Below are 25,469 nucleotides of genomic sequence, written 5' to 3' on the forward strand. Positions count from 1 at the left end.
AAAACTTCCAGTGTTGGAGCATTCACAGCTTCTGGAGGCAGGTTGTTCCACTGATTAATTGTTCTAACTGTCAGGAATATGTGAAGAGGAAAATGATGATGAAGGTGAAAGTGAGGAAGACCAGCTCAGGGTTTTGGCTTTCCATTAGCCAAAAAAGAAACTGTCTCAGCCACAGATTTGAGGAGCCATGATATACTTGTAAGTTTTTTGGTTTTTTTAGCGTATCACAAAAATATTTTCACTGATTGGCCTAGGGGTATTATGTACCTGTGGTATGGTGCAGGGGCACCAATTGCTACCATGAAACAGGTAGCAAGATGTTTTGGGAGTACCTCCCTATTCCTTTCAAATATTTTGGACTGCGGTGCCTTGGATTGGTGGGAGCAACATTCCAAACATCTGGAGGACTTTAGATGGCCTTTTCTAATTTAGTTTTTCTTCAGTTCTGTTCTACTAATGCAAGTGCATTTTGTATGGTTGAACTTCATTTGAAATTTAATATTTAATATCAGATCCCCTTGAGCAGTCTACTTTAAAAATAGTTCTGCTTGCTATACTTTTTTCTCAAAGGAGCACACACGTTTTTTTTTAATTCCATGTCAATTTATTAATATTAGAGACTGTCTGCTCTGATGGAGGGCAAGTCTTAAAAAGCCTTAAAAAGAGGTGGTGAGGGCGGGGGCGGGGAGAGAGCAGGATATAACATTCAACGAAGAGGATACCATCAGATCCTTCAACAGCCAAACCAAAGCCTGCATTCATTGTGCATACTAGGAAACTTTAAAGAGTAGGGGCAAAGAGATGAGATACATAAACTTCAGGAAGCCATATTTCTCTTGTTTCTGTTGCTTAGAGTCTGCTGCTGTTCCAAGGTTGTTTTTTTCTCTGTCTGTAATCCATGAGAATCTTCAAGAAACCAAGATACAGCAAAATGGCATAGCAGAATATGTGATGCTTTGTAATAAAATAAAAAACCAGCTCCCTTAGTGTGTAAATAACATGGATAAAGATGAAGCAGAAAAAAAATAGGGCATACTGGTTCTGGGGCTGGAATAATTCATGTAGCTGTTGTCCAATCTGCAAGCGAAAGGAACAAAAAAGAGACAAAGGAACATGGTGAAGTTGTTAACAGGCCCATGCGTCCGAGACAAAATTCAAAAAACTGAGCAACACAATTTGTAAATATCTGTATTTCCCTAATGTGTAGCACACCATACCTGGGAGTTAAACTACACCTGATATTTGTCATGTGTATAAGCAAGCATTGTCTAGTCTGGCCACTGCTAGGTTCTTTCTCCAAATTGTCTCTCCCATTGGCTGAAATATGTAAGACCTCAAAGATGGCGAAATAATAGACCCAAAGGTAATCTTCTCAAGATCTCCCCTATGTGTCATTTGCCTGATAAGCTTTGCCAAAAGAAGCCACTTAGAAATACTTTGGTTAAACTAAATAAAAATAATGTACTGCATCATAACAGCATCTTCTGTGATCAGACACTGATTGTGATACTATTTCCTCACTTTCATCTGCAATATTTGCCTCCTTTACTTACTTCCTCCTTTTTAAAACCATCTTTGCATCCAAGGATACACATCTGCCTCTGTTTGCATTCTCAAATTGCAAGCGGTAACTTTAATAACAAAAAAAAATCAGCTAGCCTTGGGATTTTGGCATCTCAGCCATTCCCCTTCACATTGCCTTTCCAGTTCTGTCAATCCAAAGTCATGTCCAAGAGGAAGCACAGAAGAATTTGTTCTGTACCAGCCTGCTACCGGCCCTGCAGAAAAGGCAGGGACAACCCCTTTACAAACGGCAAGAGGCTGGAATTAAGCCTGCCAAATTTATTAACATAAAACAGAGCAAAACAAGACACCAACCATGAAACAGGAGCTAGGAAACAGGAACTATTTGCCTTCAGCAAACCAGCCCTCCCACGCATTCCCCTTTTATACAGTTCAGGGCGTGGCTTCTCTCTGCCTCCTTCCGAGGTGCCCCATTGCCTTCCTCTGTTTACTCCTGATTGACTGCCTCCTGCGTCGGGCGTCCTTGAACAGGGCCAGCTGTGGGTCATCTTCATCCACGCTGTCAGGCTCACACAGCTGGGTCTCCATCGTGACCAGGTGGGAGGTGCCTGGCTGAGGGCTCTCATCAGCAAGCTCTTCAACACCCCCCTCCTCCTCTGAGTCATCCGACCCAACTGCCGAACCCACAGGCTGACCCTGAATCACAACAGAATTAGTGACAGGTGTCCTCAGCAGAATCCTTCTGTTCTTTCCAAACTGGGCCAAAGCAACAGCAATACAGCATCTACCAAAGAGGAATCTCCATGGGAACATGGAGATGGATCCTATCAAAAAAACAGAAAACACCAGCCTAGCTCTCCTTTTCTTGGTTTTCAATGCCACTTGTTTCTGAAAGTTCATGCTGGAAATTTCTTGAGGCTGCCTCTATCGTAGACACTAGAACTGCTTTGTTTGTTAATCACTTTCTCCTGAGAAATTGCAGAATTCTTTACAGCAGCCTTCCCCAGGCTGGTGGCTTCCAATTGTGATGGTTTCAGTACATTTGAAAGACACCAGATGGAGGTAGGTGCATTAAAAAGTGGTCTATCATTATTAGAATAATAAACAGTGACAACACAGATTTGTAAGCATAGGTTTTAGTATGGAACTAAGCAGTTGAAGATTTTTATAGCTCAGTACCAGCAACTTAACAATGGTTAAAAGTCTATTACTGTAAATGTTATAGTATAGAATATACTATACCAGTATAGAATCTGGTTTTTATTTTTATCAAAAGGTTTATTTTTGTCTGCTGTGCCTTCCCACTTACTGATTGAGATGAAGCCTTTTGCCGTAGCTGTTCCATTTTTTCTTCATGCAGACGTCGCTTTTCATTATCTTCATGCCTATATTTTAGCCTAATCATGGCACCATCCAACCTCATCTTCTCCAAGTCAAGATCAGTGGTTGTGATCTGTCTTCTGTTCAGATGACCCATTCTTTCCAAACTGCTGGCCTCACCTATCCTGGGGTATATTTCTGGTGGCATAGCATTGCCCTCTATTTGTGTGGTGATTACCATCTGCTCTGCTTGACTCTTATTGTCTAAGATTTCTGTCATATCATCAGGAAAGTAGGAAGAACCTGGAGTCTCCCTTGCAGCATCCTGAAAATAAAAAGTATGGCTTTAGTCTTTATGTTTTACCCATCACATTCAACCACAAGAACTAAAGAAAGGATCTGCAGAATTACATCAGGGCCAGTTTCATTCATGTTTTCTTTTTCTCATTAGCTGACCAAATATCTCTGTCAAAAGTGCAAGCAGAGTTCATTGACATGATCAGATACTTCCAGTAGGTGAGATTATGTAGCTTTCCAGGAATAGTGAGTAATTTTCAGCTAACTGGAAGCAAAAAGGAAGTTTACTTCAAAACACTTTTTTATTCCATTGCTGCAAGAAGCAGGTGAGGTCTTCTTGTATTAAATAAATATTAGGATTCTTTGCTGTCTTTTGCTGGTCTTAAAAAAAAAACCCAGCTAGCAATAGGAAATAGATGATGCGTTGCCTAATCTACTTTTAAAGTTGGGCTTGCTGCTGGTGTACCTTTCGCCTAGTCGCACAGCAGCAGCCCTGCCTGAGCTTCTCGATATCCTCTCGGGGCTGGTGATTGAGTTTCCCAAACTTATGGTCTTGGGAGACTTCAATTTACCATCCCTGGGAGGAGCATCTGAGTTAGCTCGGGAGTTCATGGCTTCCATGACGGCCATGGACCTGACGCAGGTAATTCATGGACCGACTCATGAGGGAGGCCACACCCTTGACTTTTCTTATCTGGTCGGTGGTTAGATGATCTTGGTGGGGGCTCCCCAATTGTTATGCCCCTGTCATGGACCGATCATCATCTCCTGCGGCTGGTCTTCCGTTTTGCCACTCCCCACCGTGGGGTTGTTGAGCCAACTAGATGGTTCCGCCCCAGGCACTTAATGGACCCTGAGAGGTTCCAGGCAGCACTGGGGTCCCCACCTGCCTCCTCAGCTCACAGCTCGGCAGATGCCTTAGTGGAAGCCTGGGAAAGGACAGCCACGGAGGCACTTGACCGAGTTGTACCCTTGCGGCCCCTGACCCGGCGCAGATCCCAATGGGCTCCATGGTTCTCCGCGGAGCTCCGGGAGATGAAGCGTCGGAGACGGGGCCTAGAGAGCGTTTGGAGGTCCAGCCGATCTGAATCCGACCGATTATGACTAAGAACCCATATTAGGTCTTATCTCGCAGCGATGAGGGTGGCGAGGTCTAACTACTTCGCTGCCCTCATCGCGTCCGCAGATAATCGCCCGGCCGCCCTGTTTAGGGTGACCCGCTCCCTCCTTAATCAGGAGGTGAGTGAGGAACCCTTGCAGGGACGTGCCGAGGAATTTAGTCAACATCTGTCGGACAAAATCGCTCGGATTCGGACCGGTTTGGACTCCAACTGGGCAGTATCGGACGATCACGAGCGGTCTTGTCAATGTCACCTGGGAGGAGTTCGATCCTGTAACTCCGGAGGAAGTGGACAAGATCATGGGGAAGCTGAGCTCCACCACATGTTTATTGGACCCGTGCCCTTCCTGGCTGGTTTATGCAGCCCGGGAGGGGACACGAGGCTGGTTCCAGGCGGTTATATCTGCCTCTCTGAGTGAGGGTAGTTTTCCCGCCGCCTTGAAAGAGGCGGTGGTAAGACCTTTCCTCAAGAAGCCTGCCTTGGACCCGGCTGTTTTGAATAACTTTCGTCCGGTCTCCAACCTTCGCTTTCTTGCGAAGGTTGTTGAGAGTGTGGTGGCGCATCAGCTCCCTCTGGTCCTGGATGAAGCAGATTATCTAGACCCGTACAAATCGGGCTTCAGGCCCGGGTACAGCACGGAGACGGCATTGGTCGCGCTGGTGAATGATCACTGGAGGGCTCGGGACAAGGGATATTCCTCTGTCCTAGTCGTATTAGACCTCTCAGCGGCTTTCGATACCATCGACCATGGTATCCTGCTGCGGCGTCTCAGGGGATTGGGAGTGGGAGGCACGGTTCTTCAGTGGTTCTCCTCCTATCTCCTGGGACGCTCGCAGTCGGTGTTGGCAGGGGGGCAGAGGTTGACCGCGAGGCCTCTCGTTTGTGGAGTCCCTCAGGGGTCGGTCCTCTCGCCTCTCCTGTTCAACATCTACATGAAACCGCTGGGTGAGATCATTCGTGGTTTTGGAGTTGGGTATCATCAGTATGCCGATGATACCCAACTTTTCATTTCGACCCCAAACCACCCCAGTGATGCCCTCGACGTGATGTCCCGGTGCCTGGAGGCGGTCCAGGTCTGGATGGGGAGGAACAGGCTTCGACTCAACCCTGACAAGACTGAGTGGCTGTGCGTACCGGCATCTCGGGATATTCAGGATATCCCACCCCTCACTATGGGGGGTGAGTCATTACCTCCTGTAGATAGGGCTCGCAACTTGGGAGTCCTCCTAGATTCACAACTCTCCTTAGAAGACCATATTGTAGCTGTGACTAGGGGGGCCTTCGCCCAGGTTCGCCTGGTGCGCCAGTTGCGGCCCTATCTAGACCGGGATGCCTTACGTACGGTCACTCATGCGCTCGTGACCTCTCGTCTTGATTACTGCAACGCTCTCTACATGGGGCTACCCTTGAAGACCACTCGGAGGCTCCAACTGGTACAGAATGCAGCCGCGAGAGTTGTACTGGGAGTTTCCCGATACTCCCATGTTACACCTTTGCTCCGCAAGCTGCATTGGCTACCAGTTGTCTTCCGGGTGAGGTTCAAGGTGTTGGTTATGACCTACAAAGCCCTTCATGGCATGGGTCCGGAATACCTTGGGGAGCACCTGCAGCCGGCGTCAACTTCCCTCCGCCCAGTACGCTCCCACAGAGAGGGCCTCCTCAGGGTGCCACCGGTCAAAGAATGCCGACTGGTGGCCCCCAGGGGGAGGGCGTTCTCTGTGGGTGCACCGGATTTATGGAACCATCTTCCGGTTGAGCTCCGGATGGCGCCCGATCTCCGCTCCTTCCGGCGCGATCTTAAAACCCATCTCTTTAAACAAGCTGGCCTGGCCTGATGGGACGGGGTGGGATTTTTAATTAATGAATTTTAATCTTAAATTTGTATTAATTTTATGGGCATTGTTTAATTATGTTTTAATAATCTTAATTTTTGTATCTAGTTTTTTATGTATTGCCCTGTTCACCGCCCTGAGTCCCTAGGGAGAAGGGCGGTATATAAATTAAATTAATAAATAAATAATAAATAAATAAAGATGCATCTATTATTAATTACTGTGGGAATAAATCCCACCTCCTGGGATCTGAGAATAATTTCTTTATAAAAGGAGAAATATAAGGAAATGGTAATACACTATCTTTTTGGCTGATGTTTATTATTTTTATGAATTTATAACACCAGCATGCATCTTTGTTTGATAGCATGACTCAGTCTGTTCAAGGAGGGCTTCTGTAAAGGAAGGTACGTACTTCATGGCCACAAAGGCTAACCCTACTTCCTATCATCAGTAGACCTGACATTATACTTATTTAGAAATATGTATAGAGCATCTTGGCTGTTTCAGGTCCTATTTTATGTAAAGGAATAGCGTAAGGCATTAGAACCCATCTCACGCATGCTGAATGTAAGCTAGTGAAGAGTGTAGGAAAAAGAATATAGGAAAGAGCAAAGGAAGAACTGCCCAGCAGATGTGCCTTGCTCCCCTGTCCAGATGTATAAGGAAAGCAGACATGAATAGTGTAATCATGTATAGACAACAAAACAAAACAACAAAACAAAACAAAACAAAACTCAAAACAATTAAACACCATTCCAGTTATTCCCTAAATGCTCTCTGGAAAAAAGTCTTCTTCAACCAGCGTCTGAAATGCTAACAGGGGAGATAACCAGCCCACATTCCAGTGAGAGTATATTCAACAAAATGCCTGGAAACTTGGCTCCTGGGACCCACCTGTCTTCACTTTAATCTAGTATGGATTCAGTAGCAGCTTTTCCTGCATGGAGCTTTTGGTCAATGAGATGTAATTCCTGTAGACAACAGCCACACTGCCTGCCTGCCCTCCAGCTTGACTTTTGCATCAGTGAGAGAAGTTAGTTGCCTTCTCCTTTGTCAGCCAGGTCTCTGTAACCATTGGGTTATCCTTTCATAATGATCCTCCTGCCCCAGATTAGTATCTCTTGTGTCCCAGAGAACAAAATAATGATATCTCTAAGCTTTATTTAGGAAGTGGTTTATTCATGTTTTAATTGTTGTTATATTTATTTCCTTTTAACAGTCCTGTAATCCCTTGCATCAGAGTGGAGTCGGGCAACTGAATGGACCTGAGATATCCCTCCTGATGCCTATGCGGAGTTCACAGCAGATATTCTTTGTGCCCAGAGAGAGAAATATCTGCCACTATCTCCTAGGATCAAACTCACAGCCTCTTGATTCTGAGGTAAGAGTTCCACCTCTAGGCCACCATGCCTCTCTTTTATTTTTGTTATATATCTAGGAATTATTATGTTGTTCAAAAATAATTAATTAATGAAATCTGATATTTTTTTCTATTTTGAGTCCCTGGTGTCATGTTTGGCGGGCCAGAACACTGTAAAGATATTGCTTGTATACTATCTGCTTTTCTGTACAACAGCCTTTCTGACTTTCTCATGCCAAAGTTAGGAGATGGATAATTGATAGAAACAAAAGCTACCAAACCACTACTTCAAGTAGGAGATAGGAGAATGGTATGAAGACCCAAAGGATCTCTGGAACAGACTGAAACTCTCTGCATTCCATTCATCCATGGACCTCATCACCATTACACATATGTTACTCTTTTATGATCTACAAGAAGAGATGGCCCATTGCCTAATGGTAGGGCAGAAAAAAAGGCAAAATGAAGACTTCCCTCATCCATCTGCCACATTTCTTCTCACTTACCATCTTTTCCTTATGCTTTTTGGAATCTTTAATTGGGGTTATCTGCACAGCAAACTCAATTCCTGCCTGCATGTCCTTGAATTCTACATTGCCTCCTTGATAAGAATATTCAGACCCTTCCAGATTACTAGTATGATCCAGATCTGCTTGAATCTCCTTGTCTGTGTGGCGCACGGACTCTGTCTCAAAGTTGGAGAAATCAGAAGATGAATGGGGTTCTCTGGATATTTCCTGAAACAGATCAGATATGATGGAGGACTTATACAGTATATAGCCCAATAGAAAAATAGATGTAACTCTTCTACAGGAATGAAAAACTTTGGGTATTCCTATTTCCTTCTTCATTGTCCTGCTGGCTGAAGCTTCTGAGAGACTGAATTTTGGAAAACCACAGATTCTGTACTCTTCTTTTATAGGAATTATCTCTGAATGTGTTGCAATTGCCAAAGGGGGTGCAACAAAAGTAATTAAGAAAGCATTCCCCAACTGCCTGTCCCCCCCAGTCTTGATGTGTTAAGACTTGATCCCAACCAGCATGGCCAAGAAACTGTTAACAGGAGTTATTCTCAAACTACAGCTATTTAGCATTTGGAAATGCTGCTTTAATTCCTGGCTTAATTAATTGTTTAAAAAGATTTCACTATTTTTTTTAAAAAGGGCTTGTTCTCTGGAAAGCCAGCAGCCCAGGTTCAAGATCCAAGTGCCATGTAAGAGGGTGAGCTCCCGTCCTCACCCTAGCTCAGGCCAACCTATCAGTTCGAAAGTATACAAATGCAAGTAGATAAATAGGTACCACTTCAATGGTAAGTTAGCAGCGCTCTGAGATGTCATGCTGGCCACATGGCCACAGAAACATCTTCAGACAGCACTAGCTCAATGGCCTTAAAACGGAGATGAGCACTGCCCCCTAGAGTCGGCAATAACTAGTGGAATAAAATTTGCAAGGACTCCTTTACCTTTGCCTCACCTTCTTCCTATTTTCCACCCCATAACTACAGAAAAAGGAAGTTCTGAAAAGGAAAAAAAATCCCTTTTTTTGGCCTGTTGTCAGCAGGGCCCTTAAATATGTGGAATGGTTTACATCAGAATTCTCCAACCAATTCACATTGTAGACCCAGGAGTTCAATAAGCTATTGGTTTAATCTTCCCATACAAGTTTTCAACCCTGCCTGTCTTGAGTTTATGTCAAATTTGCAAAATGGGTGCTGTTTGTATAATACAGTGTTTCTTATGTTTTATTTAATTATTTGAAATTTTCAACAGGATTAAATTCAGTAATGTATTAGAATTTCTTACCATCGCAGATCTATTCCCAATAAGAAATGTACATCTGTCTCTGATTTTAAGGCAACAGCCTCTATTGTCCTATTTGCCCCATCTAGAAGAACTAAAAGCAGCTGCCCTGGTTTAATACACAGACGTGTGCGCTCACACTCAAACTCAGGCCCTGATTCTCTCCTAAACTGCCACAGTAGTGATGTCAAAAAAAGTTCTACACTGTGATGACAGAATTTTCTGGTTGCCATAACAGTTAAGACAAAAGCGTTGCCAAGGAATCAAGTGTGGATTCCAGTCAAGATGCTCACATCTCACCAAAGGAGTCTTTTTATATTTTGTTGAGAAGGACTAAAAATTTATCAGCAGTCTGTGATATGGCCCACTCGATGTATTTTAATTCACTGAAATATTAGTAAGAAGTCAATCACCTTCTTCCATAATCCAGCTGAGGTGTAGGAAAAGGGAATTTTCCAGATATAAACATACTATTCTCTAAATGATGATGATGTTTTAAAGTTTTTAGATTAACACAGTGTAGCTTTTTTTCTAATATACTGAATAGTGCCATATGCATAACAAACTATAGAAACATTTCTATACAAGCTTTTCTGTATAGGATTTTATGGATAGATTTCTTAACGGTCTCATTTCCTCTTCCCACAAGTATTCTTATCCCAGATTTGATATTTTCAGTCTCTTAGACAATTTCGGTATTTTCCTTTCTTGGGCTTCCTTGTGAGCTTAGAGAAAAGAACAGAGAAAATCACTTTTTCTTGAACTTGGAATCCCAGCACTCTTGTCCAACTATCCTGGGTTGTATCTGAACCATCCTTTCCAATTGTTCCATCAACCAGTTCTCTTTGCAGAAAACTAAATAAATAATCTTGTGCACTCACGTTGGGTCCTCAGCTGTACATGGATTTAGCATGTCCACTCCATACAGCCCATGAACAGCAAACAATGTCCAGCTACCAACAACAACCTCCTTTACTGTTGAATACTCCAGCCCTTATATTTGCTCTAAATGGTCTGCCTGCTTTCAAATGTCTATGTCAGGGGTCTTCAAACTTGGCCCTTTTATGACTTGTGGACTTCCACTCCCAGAATTCCTCAGGCAGGCACGCTGGCTGAGGAATTCTGGGAGTTGAAGTCCACAAGTCATAAAAGGGCCAAGTTTGAAGACCCCTGGTCTATGTGATAGTTTGTGTGGTGATGGAAAGTGGGGGGGGAACGACTTTAACTTTGAAATCTTTTTCTAACATCCCATATGCAAGACACATGGGGTATGTTGTTACCAGGAGAATTACTATCCACCCTAAAAGAGAGAGTGCCTTGGAGAAATCACATTACTGTGCCTGAACCATGGACATCATGAAGGGAGGAAGGAGAGTAGAGTATCAATGGCAGAGAGTATCAATGGCATTTTTTAAAATTATTTCTCGTGTCAGACTACATAAGCAGGGAAAGAGCACACTGATGATTTTGTACACATTTCAGTTTTCCAAAGCTAGATCTACCATTAGGCCTGCTACATTCTTACTGGGGAGTGGAGTCCACAAATATCAACCCTTGGATCAGAGCCTTTCTAAACTACTTTTTCTGCTGTGCCATGACATCATGTTCCAGGCTGAAAGAGGAATACCTGGTGCTAACGTCTTATTTCTCTTTTTTTCCAAATTGTATAAAGGCAAGCAGGAATTAAGTTGGATATACTCAGTCTCAGATTCCCTTTGCCTTTCTTCAAAAAGCAAGGTTCTAATTCAAAAACATTGACTTTCCTACAACAATGCTTATTTTCAGATAACATCTGTCTGTTTAAAAGACTCTCCCACCCCTTAATAGATATGGTTAAGTCTCTCAAGTTGCCAGAGGTGCAGCAAGAGCATGAAGGAAGCTGAGTCTGGAAGCTTGTGACATCATTAAGACAGTTAGCCTGGAATGTAGATTTGAATAATCTGGTTTTAGAAACCAGGAGAAGTGGGATCTGACTGAAGGCAAAAGGACAGATTTAATTTAATCTCTAAACATAGTGTTATCAATCTACTTATATCACTGACTCTGGTATCCAAGTTCTCCATGGTAAGAGCCCCTAACCCTTTCCAAAAAGGTTCAATTTGCTCACTTTATCCTCACAAGAGTCCTGCATGGTAGATTGGGGAGATAAATTGGGATGGGCTTCCCAAATGTTTCTCTGAGATTCATCTAGGATATAACAGGGATTACAGTTTCCTCACATTCCTCAAGGATTCTAGCTACGGTGGTTTTATTATTTCTGTTCCTTTGAAAACCAAGTTTATACATTTCATGTTTTATTTGATCTTGCTTTCTCTGCTTCCATGTCTTCAGTTTCAAGCAAAGTGGATGCTGCCTGAGAAAGCTTGAACCAAAATATTAATATTCCAGCATCCTTTTCCTCCATTCTTCTTTAATGGTTTGATAGACTAAAGAGTATTTTAAAATTTCTCCCATATCTCCTTTCTTGTATTGTAAATCGATTGGATCTTACCCTGCCTTTCCTAGGCAGTCCAGTAGATCATTGCCCTCTTTTATCTTTTTTTTAAGTTAGTTTTTTTATCTGCCTTTCAGAGGATTTCCATGTGTTGGGAGGGCTCAAATGCTTCAGTGATGCTGGGATTGATTGCAGTGGTACATAACCTTCTGTTATGGACACCTTTGCCTATAAGGTCAAAAGGGAAGGTTAAAGCTATGTAAAAGTAATCCATAATAGGAATGAGGGCAGGTGGGACTTTGCAGACCTAAAGAAGGAATTCCAAAATCAAACTAGAAAGATGACAATGGCAAGCTCCTTTTGTATTGTTGTCAAGAAAATAGTATGGACATGGCTGGAATATTTAGACAAGTTTAGGTGCCGGATTATGAGATTCCCAGGTCAAAATGTACTCCTGGGCAAGAATATCCAATTTTCATACGTGGATCTGGAAGTGATGACAAGGCCAGATCAAAGCTGCAAGGGAGTCTTATCACTGATGGTGGCAGTATTAAAAATTTGCCATACAAAGACAAGTTAAATTGGAACATGGAATATACAAACATGAGCTGAATCTGACAATGTCATATGGACCATACTAAATTGGATAAATTAGGGGTGATTTAACTTAGCTGAATTATGATTACATAATATATTATTCAGGTCATGATAATATATAAAGAAAATGGAGTGGCAATAATACTCAAAGGGGACATCACTCTGTGCTCAGCTATAATTTGCTCAGTAATAGGCTCAGACTTACATATATGCAAATGCATGAATTACTACAGAAGTAAAAATGTAGCTAATGTTTTTTTCTTGAGCTCAATAATAAATAAAGATGAACAGTGTGCTGGAAAGGTAAAGATGAGGTTAATGCTAGGGAGAAAGGATAAGAATATTTGTAACACAAAAATCAGAGTAGTTAAAGCAATACTATTTGTAATGATAATAGACAGCTATGAAAACATAGACATTGTAAAAGTACTGTGTGAGATAAAGAGGATTGAATTATAGATCTGAAGGTGGCTACACAAAGTACAATGGACTGTAAGAGGACATAATCAATCAATCCTGACTAAATAAAGGCTGATTGCTCCCTTGAAGTAAAGATCAGCAGGTAGAAACTCATATTCTGTGTATGTTATATGAACAGATAAACACTAAAAAGATGATGGTGCTTGACAAAGTTGAGGGAAGTCAAAGAAAGGGGAGACAGCAAATAAAATGACTGGGAAGTTTCAAAGAGAGTACAGAGTGCAGTGGAAGAGCTACAGATTATTGCTAGAGCCATGTCCAATTGATGAGAATTTGTCCATGGAGTCACTAGGAATAGAAGTCAATGGCATCTAACTAAGAAATAAGTTTTAAAATTTATTTTATGGACAAAGAGGATTAGATTTTATACCACCACTACCCCAACAATCTCAAAAAAGATCCAGGCTTTTCTTAGTCATTTATATGTGATTTCCCTATATTTCAGGTGCAGAAATGCGTAGGCAGTAAAAAAATACAGAAATCTCTGGCCAGCAATTTCACCTGGCTTTTTGCCACACAGAAGTGGTACAACCATATATGTTAGCCAAGTATGTTAGGCTCATCTTCACACACCCTTAATCAAGTTTGAATTATACCTTCATAATCATTTTCTAAAGGCAGTAGTGAATTAATCCTTTCTATTATATAGGTGTTTGGTGATCAGCTACACCCACCTTAAGCAAACATTTGGTAAAAATGTTCATAAGATTAGCTCTAGCATATCTGGCCTACAAACAAAAATTCATTTGACATTTTTTATTATTCTCACTTTTCTGCCACAACCTAGTGAAGGTCCAGATTTTTGAAGACCAAATACAGTAGTCCTGTATAATATGGACCCCCAATTCCCGCTCTGTGGACCGGTTTGCGGCATGCCAGAAACTGGGCCGTGCAAACAAGCAAAGCCGCATTCATGGGATGCAGGCAGCACAGAGACCACGGCCCCTACAGTCAATGGAAAAACCTCTCTCCACAGAACCGGCCCCTGATGCCCAAAAGGTTGGGGGTCGCTGCTGTATAACATGCTCTAAAAATTCCAACTATGTTAACAGACACCAGAAGTTTAGGACTCCCTGGTTATGTTTCCCTAATAGTAAAGGAAGGAGCTCTGGTCTCAGAAGAAACCATATAACCATATAATTTGCCAAAATATCTAGAAAGATCTTTCTATAGCAGCATGGGAAATTCTGAATTCATGTAAACTGCCCCTAAAATGTTGTGTTCTTCAACTTGTTTCTTCATTTCACTTCAGTTCACCTAACCTTCATATGCAATGTTTGCACCACTCCAGAATTAATTGTGCACCTTTGTGATTCCACAAGAGTGACCCCATTTGGCAGCTCAGCTAATTTCTTTCCAGCTCAACTCTGCAAATCAAAATAATGCAGATCTATTTTTCAGCTGAAATTCTGGAGCTCCATCAAGCTTTGAAGTGGGATATACTCCCAAGGCAGAAGCTCTCACCTCCCAACTCCTTCCCCTCACAAGAGCCATGGTTTCCTGATGCCAAGATGTGATCGTTCACCATTCTTTTACATTGTAAACAGATTTATATCATGGTTGCTTTCCCTCATTTCAGTGACGAGAGCACATTTTAGCAAACTTCATTCATTTATTCATTCAATTAATTAATCAATTAATTAATATCTATACCATCCATCTTGCCCAAGTGATTTTGAGCATTTTACAGGCAATCATTTTAAAAAAATGATTCTAAAATGAGAACTGTGGTATTGTGAGACATTTTTCATGTATTCCCATTGACCATCTGGAAGGCTCAATTCCAAATGTGAGGTTCTTAGTGATTAGAGGATGGTTGTAGTAAAGACAATTGTGAGCCAGTCTGAAAGGATTTCTGAGAGTTTGGGAACTGAAAACCGTGCTGTCGGAAGAGAACTACACTGATTTTTTTCATGGACATTTATCTTAGTGAAACTACAATTATTATTTTTTTCAGTCTATGGGTTTTCTCTTCCTTTTCTTGTCCTTTCACTCTGTTTACTTTTATTGATGCCGTTCCTGTTCCCTAACATCTTCTTTTATATCTTTTCTCCATTCGCATGGAAAATATATGGTGAAAAACCAAGTGATCTACATAGCTTGTTCGTAGATATCTGTTCTTTCACTGTTTCTCCACACTTTTCATGATGGGTTTCTACAAGTGGCATTGGTAAGAACTGGATATTTTCATTTGTTCAGATCAGTTTGGCATGAGACATAAAACCATTTGAATGTGTATTACAAGGTAGGAGAACATTTTCCTTTCATATATTACTCAACTATAATTTTCAACCATTTCCACTGCCAGTGGTGTCTGGAGTTACTAGAAATACCTGGATGACCACAGGTTCTCCACCTCAGATATAGAAAGACCCCCTCCCAAGATAAAGTGTTAATTAGGCCATCTCAGAATGTATGCATGAGGCCCCTCTCCCTTTCTTGTGTTTTAGGAGGTCAGTGAAGATATGCCAGTGTGTCCTGCCAACCTCTCTGTTATGACTGATAATCTGGCTAATGGAAATCAACAGATGCTCTTAGAGACCCTGCAGCAGATAGAAATCATAAACACTCCTTTGCCATTAGTGGCAGTTACCAAAAAGGAGAAAAATGTCCACAAAGATGATAAGTATGACTATGCTGAGGAACAAGAACAACGAAAAGCCAGGCACACACAAACCCATGAAGCTGACAGTGAGATAGAGAGGATGCGGTTGGATTTTGAGCTGACTGTACTGAAGCGGCAGCATGAGGAGAATGATAAGCAACGGCTGCATGAGGAAAAGATGGAGCACATACGCCAGGGATCACCCTCCAGGAGTGGTGCTCATGTGGAAGAGGAACAATTTGGGGGAAAGCTGGACCCCATTACAGAAATTGAACTGGAGAAGTTGCGCATGGAGTTTGAACTGGCCAAACTGAAGCACATCTCTGAGGAGAATGAGAGGCAGCGACAACATGAGAGAAAACTGTATGAAGAAAAGGAGAAACAGAGGCAGCATGACGAGAAGATGGAGCAAATGCGCCAGAAGCAAGGAAACCTCCATATAGTGAGCCAGAAAGTATCTGGGTGTGGCCCAGCAGAAGCCACAGCAGAAACAGCTTCTGTGGCCTTTGCTCAGATGGGTAAGATGAGGATAGAGCTCCAGCTGGCTTTGGAGGTATACACACCAGAGAAAAAAGAAAAGAAGCTCTCCAGTGAGCAAAATGGGCATCAAGAGAGTCCAAAACGTGAACAACAATTGGGGACCACCTCAGAGGTAAAAAAAGCTGAAATGCCCCCAGAGCAACGGAATGATGGGGTGACTGAACACCTGGGCCTGCAGGTGCCACGTGTTGCGGTCAATGGGGCAGAGTCACAGTGGTCAAGCAGCAGGCTGGACCTAGCCATCGAGACCGAATTGGAGAAGAGGCGGATGGAATTTGAACTGACGAGGCTGAGATATGAACATGAAGAGAATGAACGGCAGCGCCAGCATGAGCAGAAAATGGAGCAGCTGCGTCAGCAAGTATCACCGAAGGATATAGCATAAGATATACAGGGTGTGTGTAAGAAAACGAGGGCCTGTGATGCCCATATTTTGCCATCTTTACTTGGGGATCCATGTACTCTGACCAAAAGGAGGATGGAGAATGATAAATAGTTCAATTTTCCAATGGGGATGCTGGGATTAGTGTCCAAGTGCCATTTGGTTTGAAAGGAAACCCCACTAGGCATTTGTTCACTACACAGTGGTATCTCCTAATAGTTAACTAACTAACTTAACTATTGCATGTTAAGAAACTGTCTTTAGCAAAGCATAGATCTAAGCTAATTCAGAGCTTGGGAATGGATGCAAGAATATACAGGTAGTCCTTGACTTACAACAGTTCATTTAGTGACCATTTGAAGTTACAGTGGCACTGAAAACAGTGACTTACGACCATTTTTCACAGTCGCATTGTAGCACCCCCATGGTCCTGTGATCAAAATTCAGATGCTTAACAACTGATTCATATTTATGACGGTTGCAGTGTCCAAGGGTCACGTGATTCCCCCTTTGTGACCTTTTGACAAGCAAAGTCAATGGGGAAGCCAGATTCACTTAACAACTCTGTTACTAACCCTAATAACTGCAGTGATTCACTTAACAACTGTGGCAAGAAAGGTTGTAAAATGGGGCAAATCTCACTTAGTAACAGAAATTACGGGCTAAACTGTGTTCATAAGTCAACAACGATTTGCACTGTCTGTTAACTTAGCTGGAGCAGTAGAAGTCTAAATCAACAATCAGCAGGAATCCAATAATATTGGTAGCATTGTAAACCCTAGTTCACAAAATGGGAATTTAGCCACACCACAGCTGCTTGCTGGTTTTGAGTCAAGGGGGGCTTTTCTCTTGAATTACAATATGAAAGTGGTTGAATTTATGGGTACCTGTCTGTGCAATCTAACACATTCATTCTTTTTCACCCCTACAGTGTGAATGAGGAATCCATGTAATTACTGCTGCACACCTTCCCTTTAAGAGGCTGTGTTATCAGTGGCTGAGGTCACTGTTCTGTATAACTATAATCCTTCACTTTCAATTGCCAAGGAGCATATTATAATTTACTGAAATACTCTGCTGTCTGTGCATTGTGTTTTTCTTCATTAAATTAGTATTATAGAGTGTTTTGGAAGATAAAACCTTGGATTCAAGACTTGTGATGTTTACATCGTCAAAACTGTTTTTAGAAGTTTTATGGGGAATCAACTAATTCTGTGGAACTGCATGCATCAAACTGTAATCCAGGCTCTCTGGAACAATGTTATATGTCCAGAGATGCCATAATGAAAGCATAGGTTTCCTATAATGTATTATTTGATTCGTATCCAGCTGCTACAACATCTCCTTATTAGCCTATTCCATCTGTGGTGTCATCCTGTTCATTCTAGTAGTGACAATCAGTAGATTTTAAAGGCTGTACTGATCTTAAAAAGATCATGACCAAACATAGACATTCAGGTGGTCGGTGAGAAATATTGCTGATCTTAATCTAGTTAGATCACTGAGAATTATAGCCAATGCCTCCTATGGATGACTCATGAACAGTTGTTTGATTCTCATGGGATACAAGTATTAGAAAATAAACAAATAAAAACAAACGAATGAATGAATGGCATAAGTTTTCCAGACTTTTTGTGGGGAGGGGGTGTATGATTTGACACGTGCATAGGTTAAGACCTCATCTTTGACCATTTTAGTGTAATTATTGCTAACAGAAATGTGACTGTATGTATTCATCAATTGCAGGGGAAAAGATCAGTGCCAGTCATCTGCTGAAAAGACTGAGGCTTTTTCCTCCCTAGGGTCCCTTAGTGAGATCCAGTCATTGCTGTGTGGAAGTAGAATAAGCTGCCTGCATAAAGTTATCTTGTCCTGCTCACCTCCCTTCTAACATAATATGCAAGGTTACTTTATTTATCGAGATTGTCTTATATTGTTCTATCATTTATCTCCTCATCTGTCAAGTGGCATATTAATTATTATTCTGGTTTATTAATCAGGTATCTTAACGAGAAATGAACTGTGCATTGGGATATCCAGCTCCAACTTTCAGTTTAACAGTCTCGCAGCGTTCCATTTCTACAGTCATTGTACAGACAATTGAAAGGCAAAGCTTTGAAAGAAAAGCTTAGGACATTACTAATAGCACAGTGGCAAATCACCCTGTATTTCTAACATGCTAAGCATGTGCAACAATGAAACAAAAATGGAATCACAGGGAATACTGCTTCCTGTTGGCTATGTGTGGTGTTTGTTCATTTTTATGGATGATATTTAAAATTCATGGGAAATTGTGTTAAATTGCCTCTCCCACACCTGTCTTTGAGTAAAAGTCATTTTATACAGACTACAAACTTTTTTCACTAGAGCAATTGGTTTTGTAAAAATCTGCTTTATTCAAAACTACCATTAGATAAAAAGCTAAAACCCTGCTCATAAAAATACATTTTTTCATGGTCAGAGATAATACTGACAACTAGTCATGTACATACAACATTTTCCAGTTGCATCCCAACTATATTGATGTACGATCAGTGAATTGAAAATATTCTGCACATAGGTAAAGGTAAAGGTTCCCCCGCACACGCGTGCTAGTCATTTCCAACTCTAGGGGCCGGTGCTCATCTCCGTTTCAAAGCCAAAGAGCCAGTGCTTGTCCGAGGACGTCTCTGTGGTCATGTGGCCGGCATGACTAGATGCCAAAGGCGCACGGAACGCTGTTACCTTCCCACTGTAGTGGTCCCTATTTTTCTACTTGCATTTTTTTACGTGCTTTTGAACTGCTAGGTTGGCAGAAGCTGGGACGAGTAACAGGCGCTCACTCTGTTACGCGGCACTCGGGATTCGACCTGCCAAACTGCCGACCTTCTGATCGACAAGCTCAGCGTCCTAACCCACTGAGCCACCGCGTCCTATATTCTGCACATAGGCATCTACAAATACCTATTCTTTTCTCTGAAATGTTGAAGTATGATGACCTGGTATATATAAATACAGTGCAATGAACATCACATGCAGTAGAGCATATTTCTACTGTGATTGGTAATATCATCACAAAAAAATATACAGAAAATTGATACAATGACATATTCTGTGATTTATAGAACATAAATGACTATTGGAGGGCCAGTGTGGTATAGTGATTTAAAGCCCCAGGTTAGAAACCAGGAAATAGCCAGCTAGGTGACTTGGGCCAGTCACTCACTCCCTGCCTTAAAAAGGTCAGCGCAAATTATTTTTGAAAATCTTGCCAAGGACCTGTCCGGACAGTCACCAGGTGTCAAAACTGACACAAAGGCATGAAAAAGAGGCCAAGACAAAACAGAAAGATGGCCATCCTTCCAATGATGATGAGTTTCTAGGCTAACAACATCTGGTCTAATTAACTGGCAACCTAATTTTCACCAGGAACTGTGGCTAGGTGAAAGTCTCCTGCTCTGTAATGTATTTCTCAGCAGCAAATAGCCTAGCCCTAGCCCTAACCCTCCCCCTCAACTCCCCTCATCCCATTGAAACAAGTTGTGACTGACTACACTCACTGTCTTCACTTTTTCAGGCTTTGTCCCTTGCACGGGAGGTCCCTGCTCACTTTAAAAATGATTCATAAATTGTATTATGGATTTTAGCCACAAACCGCCCCTCTCTGCTATTTAGCCTGTTTTCAGGCACCAAGGCAAGCCTGACATTAAAAAGAAAGTTTTTTTATTGAAAAGTTTTATAAAGGTTACAATATTATCCCATCCCCAAACCCCCCCAAACCCCCTCCCCCTCCCCCACTTTCCAAAGCTGGTTACAGGGTTACAAATATATAGTAATCATAATCTAACTAATATTAATCAACTATATAAATAACCAAATACATAATACACTTTAACCCGCCTATAACATAATTACCGTACAAACACTCTAAAATATCCAACTTATATAAAAAAAATTAAATTATAACAATCTAAAATTTACTCATAAGATAAATGGAACTTTTTAGTCCCATATTTTTTCTGAATATAATCTATCCATCTTCTCCAAACCGAAATGTATCTTTCTTGTGAATGATCCTTCAAGTAAGCAGAAATCTTAGCCATTTCTGCTAAATTTGACACTTTAAGCGTCTACTCCTCTATAGTAGGCAGACAGTCCTTCTTCCAATATTGCCCTACCAATAACCTCGCAGCTGTTATCAAATTCAACATCATTAAAAAGAAAGTTTTTAAAGTTTCCTTAGTTCAAGGAGAGGATTGGTTAAGGCACAATGTTTTTTTGACAAGTTCACACAGATGTCTAAAAACATTCAGTCTGCATAGATGAATAGCAAAGAGGCACCATGCTTGTCCTAAGGCTTTTGCACTGCACTGCACTGAACTGATTTTCAGTGTTCTGCCTGCATCCCCCTCATACGTTGGAACCCGGATCCATATTCTGTCCAGTTAGGGTTATAAATCAGAAAGAATTTATTTTTCCACATATCCTAATCTGCACATGAAAATGAAGAAGTCAATAAGATGGCATAACTGTAAGAGTTGCACAGGAGAGGAGGGAGAGTGGCAGAAGGAAATTATGATGATTAGCTAAGTTTAGCCATGTAGAACCCAGATTTTACATTAAGTTGAATCAGGTTCACAGTGTACCTATAGTTTGGTTGCAACAGCTGTCCTTTTAATGCAGTGGCAGAAAATAATTCATGTCCTGATTTCTGCTACCATACATAGTTTAATTCAACCTTCTCCAAGCTGGCGCCTTCAGATGTACAATATGTTACTACAACTCTTCACTACTCTTGCAGGGATTGCAATGATAGGTGGCAATGAAATAATCTATGCATTCAAAGTCCTCCAGATATGCTGAGACTGCAATTTCCACAATTCATGACCTTGGAGACCAACATTGAGAAGACTGAAGTAGTCTAACACCACTAGATTGTGTTAAATTGGGAAAATATACAGTACTTCATTTAATGGCACTCAGATGAATAGCCATCCCTGATGATTGGCTGGCCTGATTCACCTACTACATAATTTGAATAAACCACAGTTGATTGGGCTCATAGAACATGGTAACTCATAAACTATGGCTTACAAAATCACACTGGCTAGATGTAGGCAACTTATTAACAGACCAGTAAATCGTATTTTTAGTATGTTTTGTGAATTCCTTCACTATATTTCTATCTGAAGTGCTTGCAGTTTAGTGATAAGGTATCTTTTTCCACTGCTGAGTTGAAGGTGTGTACTCCCACATCTGAGTCAGTAGAAGAAACTTGTAATTGCCAATTCCTGATTTTATATATATATATATATATATATATATATATATATATATATATATATATATATATATATATATATATATATATATATATATGTGTGTGTGTGTGTGTGTGTGTGTGTGTGTGTGTGTGTGTGTGTGTGTGTGTTTTCTGAGGTTTTCGCGGGTGTTCGTATGTGGATCTTTGGTTATTCGGGTTTTTCCCCGCGTAGAACTCCCAGAAGAAGGAAGCAGAAGCCACTAGCCTGATGATGACGGATGGGATTCTGTCGAAACGTCGCCTCTACACCTTTAGTTCTACGCGGGGAAAAACCCGAATAACCAAAGATCCATAGATAGATAGATAGATAGATAGATAGATAGATAGATAGATAGAGATAGATAGATAGATAGATAGATAGATAGATAGATAGATAGATAGATAGATAGATAGATAGATGATAGATAGATAAATCTCTGTGGCCTCTATTTGGAGCCATGGCATCCTCTTAACTTTTTTCCAAGGTAACATGAAAAAAGCCTAGCAGATGTTATAATATACACGAGTCTGTCCTTCCTGGACAATATTAGAACATGAGGGAAAATATTACTTTTTATACTAGTATAGCTAAAAACTGGTCTGTTGCTCTCACAGACTAGGGACAAGATGAAGGCAATGTCATGGGGACGGAGCAGGAAAATAAATGTTGTCGGGACAAGTTTTTCTATTATTAGATGAAAGTGTCAAGCCCCGCCGGTCCGCCGCCCGCTCGGGCCTCGACACTGCCACCGGCAAGTCCCGAAACCTGCTGTGCTGGGCGTGGCTTCGCCCGAACACCACGGAGCGCGCCGCGGCTCCGCCGAACAGCTGGCCGGCGCCCAGCTGATCGGCGCACTCCCTCCGGATCGGCGGCAGTCCCCCTCCAAAGCCTCGGAACCTACCGGAATGGGCGGGGTGTCGCCCGAGCGCCGTGAGGCGCGCCAAGGCTCCGCCGGCAAGCTGGACACCGATGGGATGGGCGTGGCGTCGCCCGAACACCGCGGAGCGCGCCACGGCTCCGCCGAACAGCTGGCCGGCGCCCGGTTGATCAGCGCACCCCCTCCGGACCGTCAGCTCCGTCGGGTCCCGGCCGTTCGGTCGATGGGCGTGGCCTCGCCCGACTCCCGCAGGACGCGTCACAGCCCCGCCGCACAGTTGGCTGGCGCCCAGCTGATCGGCGCATCTGTCTCACCTCGGCGGCAAGACTCTGGCTCGCAGGGGGTGTCCGGGCAGGAACAGACTGGGGGCAACGCGGGACCGAACGGACAGGCAGGGCCGCCCCAGCAAAACGTGGAGGGGTGTGTGGCTATGCCCGTGTTGCCACCCTCATTCCCTGAGCGTCTGGAAGGACTGGGGGGGGAGCTCGCAGCCGCAATGCCGGCACGGACTGGGGCGCACGAGGGAGGCTTACCGGGAAGGGGGCTTGGCGGGCCGCAGCGGTGCACACGGTGGGTGGTGGCTATGCAAGGTGATGGGTGGGGCATTTATGGGGAGGTGGGCGGATGCTGGTTTGCTTTGAAGGGGTGGGGTCAGGGCGTGGTAACCTGATAAAAGAGCGTTGAGGCTGGATGCCTCAACGCTGACTTTACCGCGGTTTGCTTTGGAGAAGAATAAACCTTGTTACTCGTTCCTTTCGAAGTGCTTTTGTTTCCTGGCAGAGGACGACGTGACAGAAAGATTGAAAAAGGCCATAGCAAGTAGCCTGGAATATGAAATTATTTTCCTGATAAATTTCTTCCTACCCACAGAAACCTACGGAAGAACATAATGGGATTACTTTGATCTTATTCAAAAGTGATAGCATAATGACTTTTTTTAAAAAAACTTTTTTACTTTTGATTAATATTACCCCGATTAAAAAATAATAATATCCAGTCACCTTAACATCATCCCAAACTAATTGGGTAAACCTATCATCTACGATACAAAGTACTCTTCCGTGGAGCTCTGGGCCAATTGTAACAATAGGCAGGTTACACATCACAGTGTAGAATCTGTGACATCAGCTTGACAGTTGGATCTGTAAACCTGGCTTTCCTATGAATATATTGTCAGAGACAAGAGTTAAAGAAGTACATGATGGAAAATTGAAAACTAGTGAAATTGAAAGCAGCTCGTTGCATCTTCCAGCCTTTATATTCTTACTTCCTGCTGCCTAAATTCATCATGGTAAGGTTTCTACTTATTCTTGAATAACAGAGAGTGAGAGCTTTTCCTTCTAATGCAAACAGTGGGCCTAAGATCCTAAATCCAGATTGGGATTCCAGAGGGAACAAAGGGTTACACTCTTATTCTTCATGCAATGAGTCTGACTCATATTAGGTAAAGGTAAAGGTTCCCCCGCACATGCGTGCTAGTTGTTTCATCTCTGTTTCAAAGCCGAAGAGCCAGCACTTGTCCGAGGACATCTCCGTGGTCATGTGGCCGGCATGACTAGACGCCAAAGGCGCATGGAACGCTGTTACCTTCCCACTGTAGTGGTCCCTATTTTTCTACTTGCATTTTTACGTGCTTTCGAACTGCTAGGTTGGCAGAAGCTGGGACGAGTAACAGGCGCTCACTCTGTTACGCGGCACTCAGGATTTGACCCGCCAAACTGCCGATCTTCTGTTCGACAAGCTCAGCATCCTAACCCACTGAGCCACCGCGTCCCCTGACTCATATTACAGCTAGCTTAATTGTCATTACAGCTAATTACATTGATGGGAACGCTTCCCAAATCACAGTTTTAACATCAAGAGAATAAAAAACTCAACAGTGAAGCAAGATCAATCAACTCAGTAGGTCTCTTTAAATAAATGGATGTTCCCTGGGGGAACAAAGGGATCAGATCAACATTTCATCACCTGAGCAACACCACTGAGAATATCCTTTCTTGTGTACCCAATAAACATACATCCAATGTTAAGAATGACCTGTCCCTTAAAACAAATTTTTAAAAAAATGTTATATACAATGTTTTAGCTATGGCAAAATTTTAAAATAACAGGCAAATGTTATGTATAAAATACCATTTATATAATGACATTGTTTTCTTGAATCATTTTTTTGCTTACCTAAAAGAGAAAAATAACAATATTCAATTTATAACTAATAGCAACATGTGCTTAAATAATTCTTTACTGAAAAACAGCACAGAATTCCCAAAGTCTCTGAATGGTTCAAAATTAACTGATATATAACTTTATAAACAAAATCAGCTTGTTTTAGAAAGAACTACACAATTTAGAAACTGAGACTGTTATATGAATTTATGGAATAACAATTTTCATGATAATGCAGACTTTTTACAGTTATAATTCTGCCAATTTTCATATTGTTTTTCTTCTTTTAATCATTAACTACCTAGTTGAGGTAGTCCTTAATTTACGACACAACTGAGACATTTGTTAAGTGAATTTTGCCCATTTTATGACCTTTTTTTGCTAATGTTGTTAATGAATCAGTGCAGTTCCCTGTTGACTTTGCTTGTCAGATCACAAAAGTTGATCACATGACTCCCCGGGACACTGCAACCATCACAAGTCAGTTGCCAAGCATCTGAATTGTGATCATGTGACCATGGGAATGCTGCAACGGTCTTAAGTACGAAAAACTCTCATAAGCCACTTTTTTCAGTGCCGTTATAACTTTGAACAGTCACTAAATGAACTGTTGTAAATCGAGGACTACCTGTATAGGGTTTTGAAAATGATTTCCCTTTTATTGCTTACACTAAATTATATTTAATTTATATAACAGTCATTGTTATATAAATTATGATAAATGATGATAAAATAATTGCCAAATCACAGTAACTGTACTGTAACTGGCTTTATTTTTGAATTATTCAGAGTATTGTTTTCATGTTGCTTTATATAGCTAGTCCATTAAACCTCCCCTACATCCCCATGT

At 41.9% G+C, this 25,469-nt stretch overlaps 1 protein-coding gene across 1 annotated transcript; it reads right to left on the minus strand.

Moving 5' to 3' along the window:
* Positions 1-698: 698 nt before the first annotated feature.
* Positions 699-11,387, minus strand: TMEM247 (transmembrane protein 247; the record flags this gene model as incomplete). Its single annotated transcript, XM_083377867.1, has 4 exons — positions 699-1,077; positions 2,834-3,169; positions 7,964-8,194; positions 11,364-11,387. 4 exons carry the CDS (start codon positions 11,385-11,387, stop codon positions 850-852), a joined length of 819 nt encoding a protein of 272 aa, XP_083233993.1. The 3' UTR covers positions 699-849.
* Positions 11,388-25,469: the final 14,082 nt, after the last annotated feature.

This window comes from Vipera ursinii, assembly GCF_947247035.1.
Source record: "Vipera ursinii genome assembly, chromosome: 1".
NCBI classification, from domain to species: domain Eukaryota; kingdom Metazoa; phylum Chordata; class Lepidosauria; order Squamata; family Viperidae; genus Vipera; species Vipera ursinii.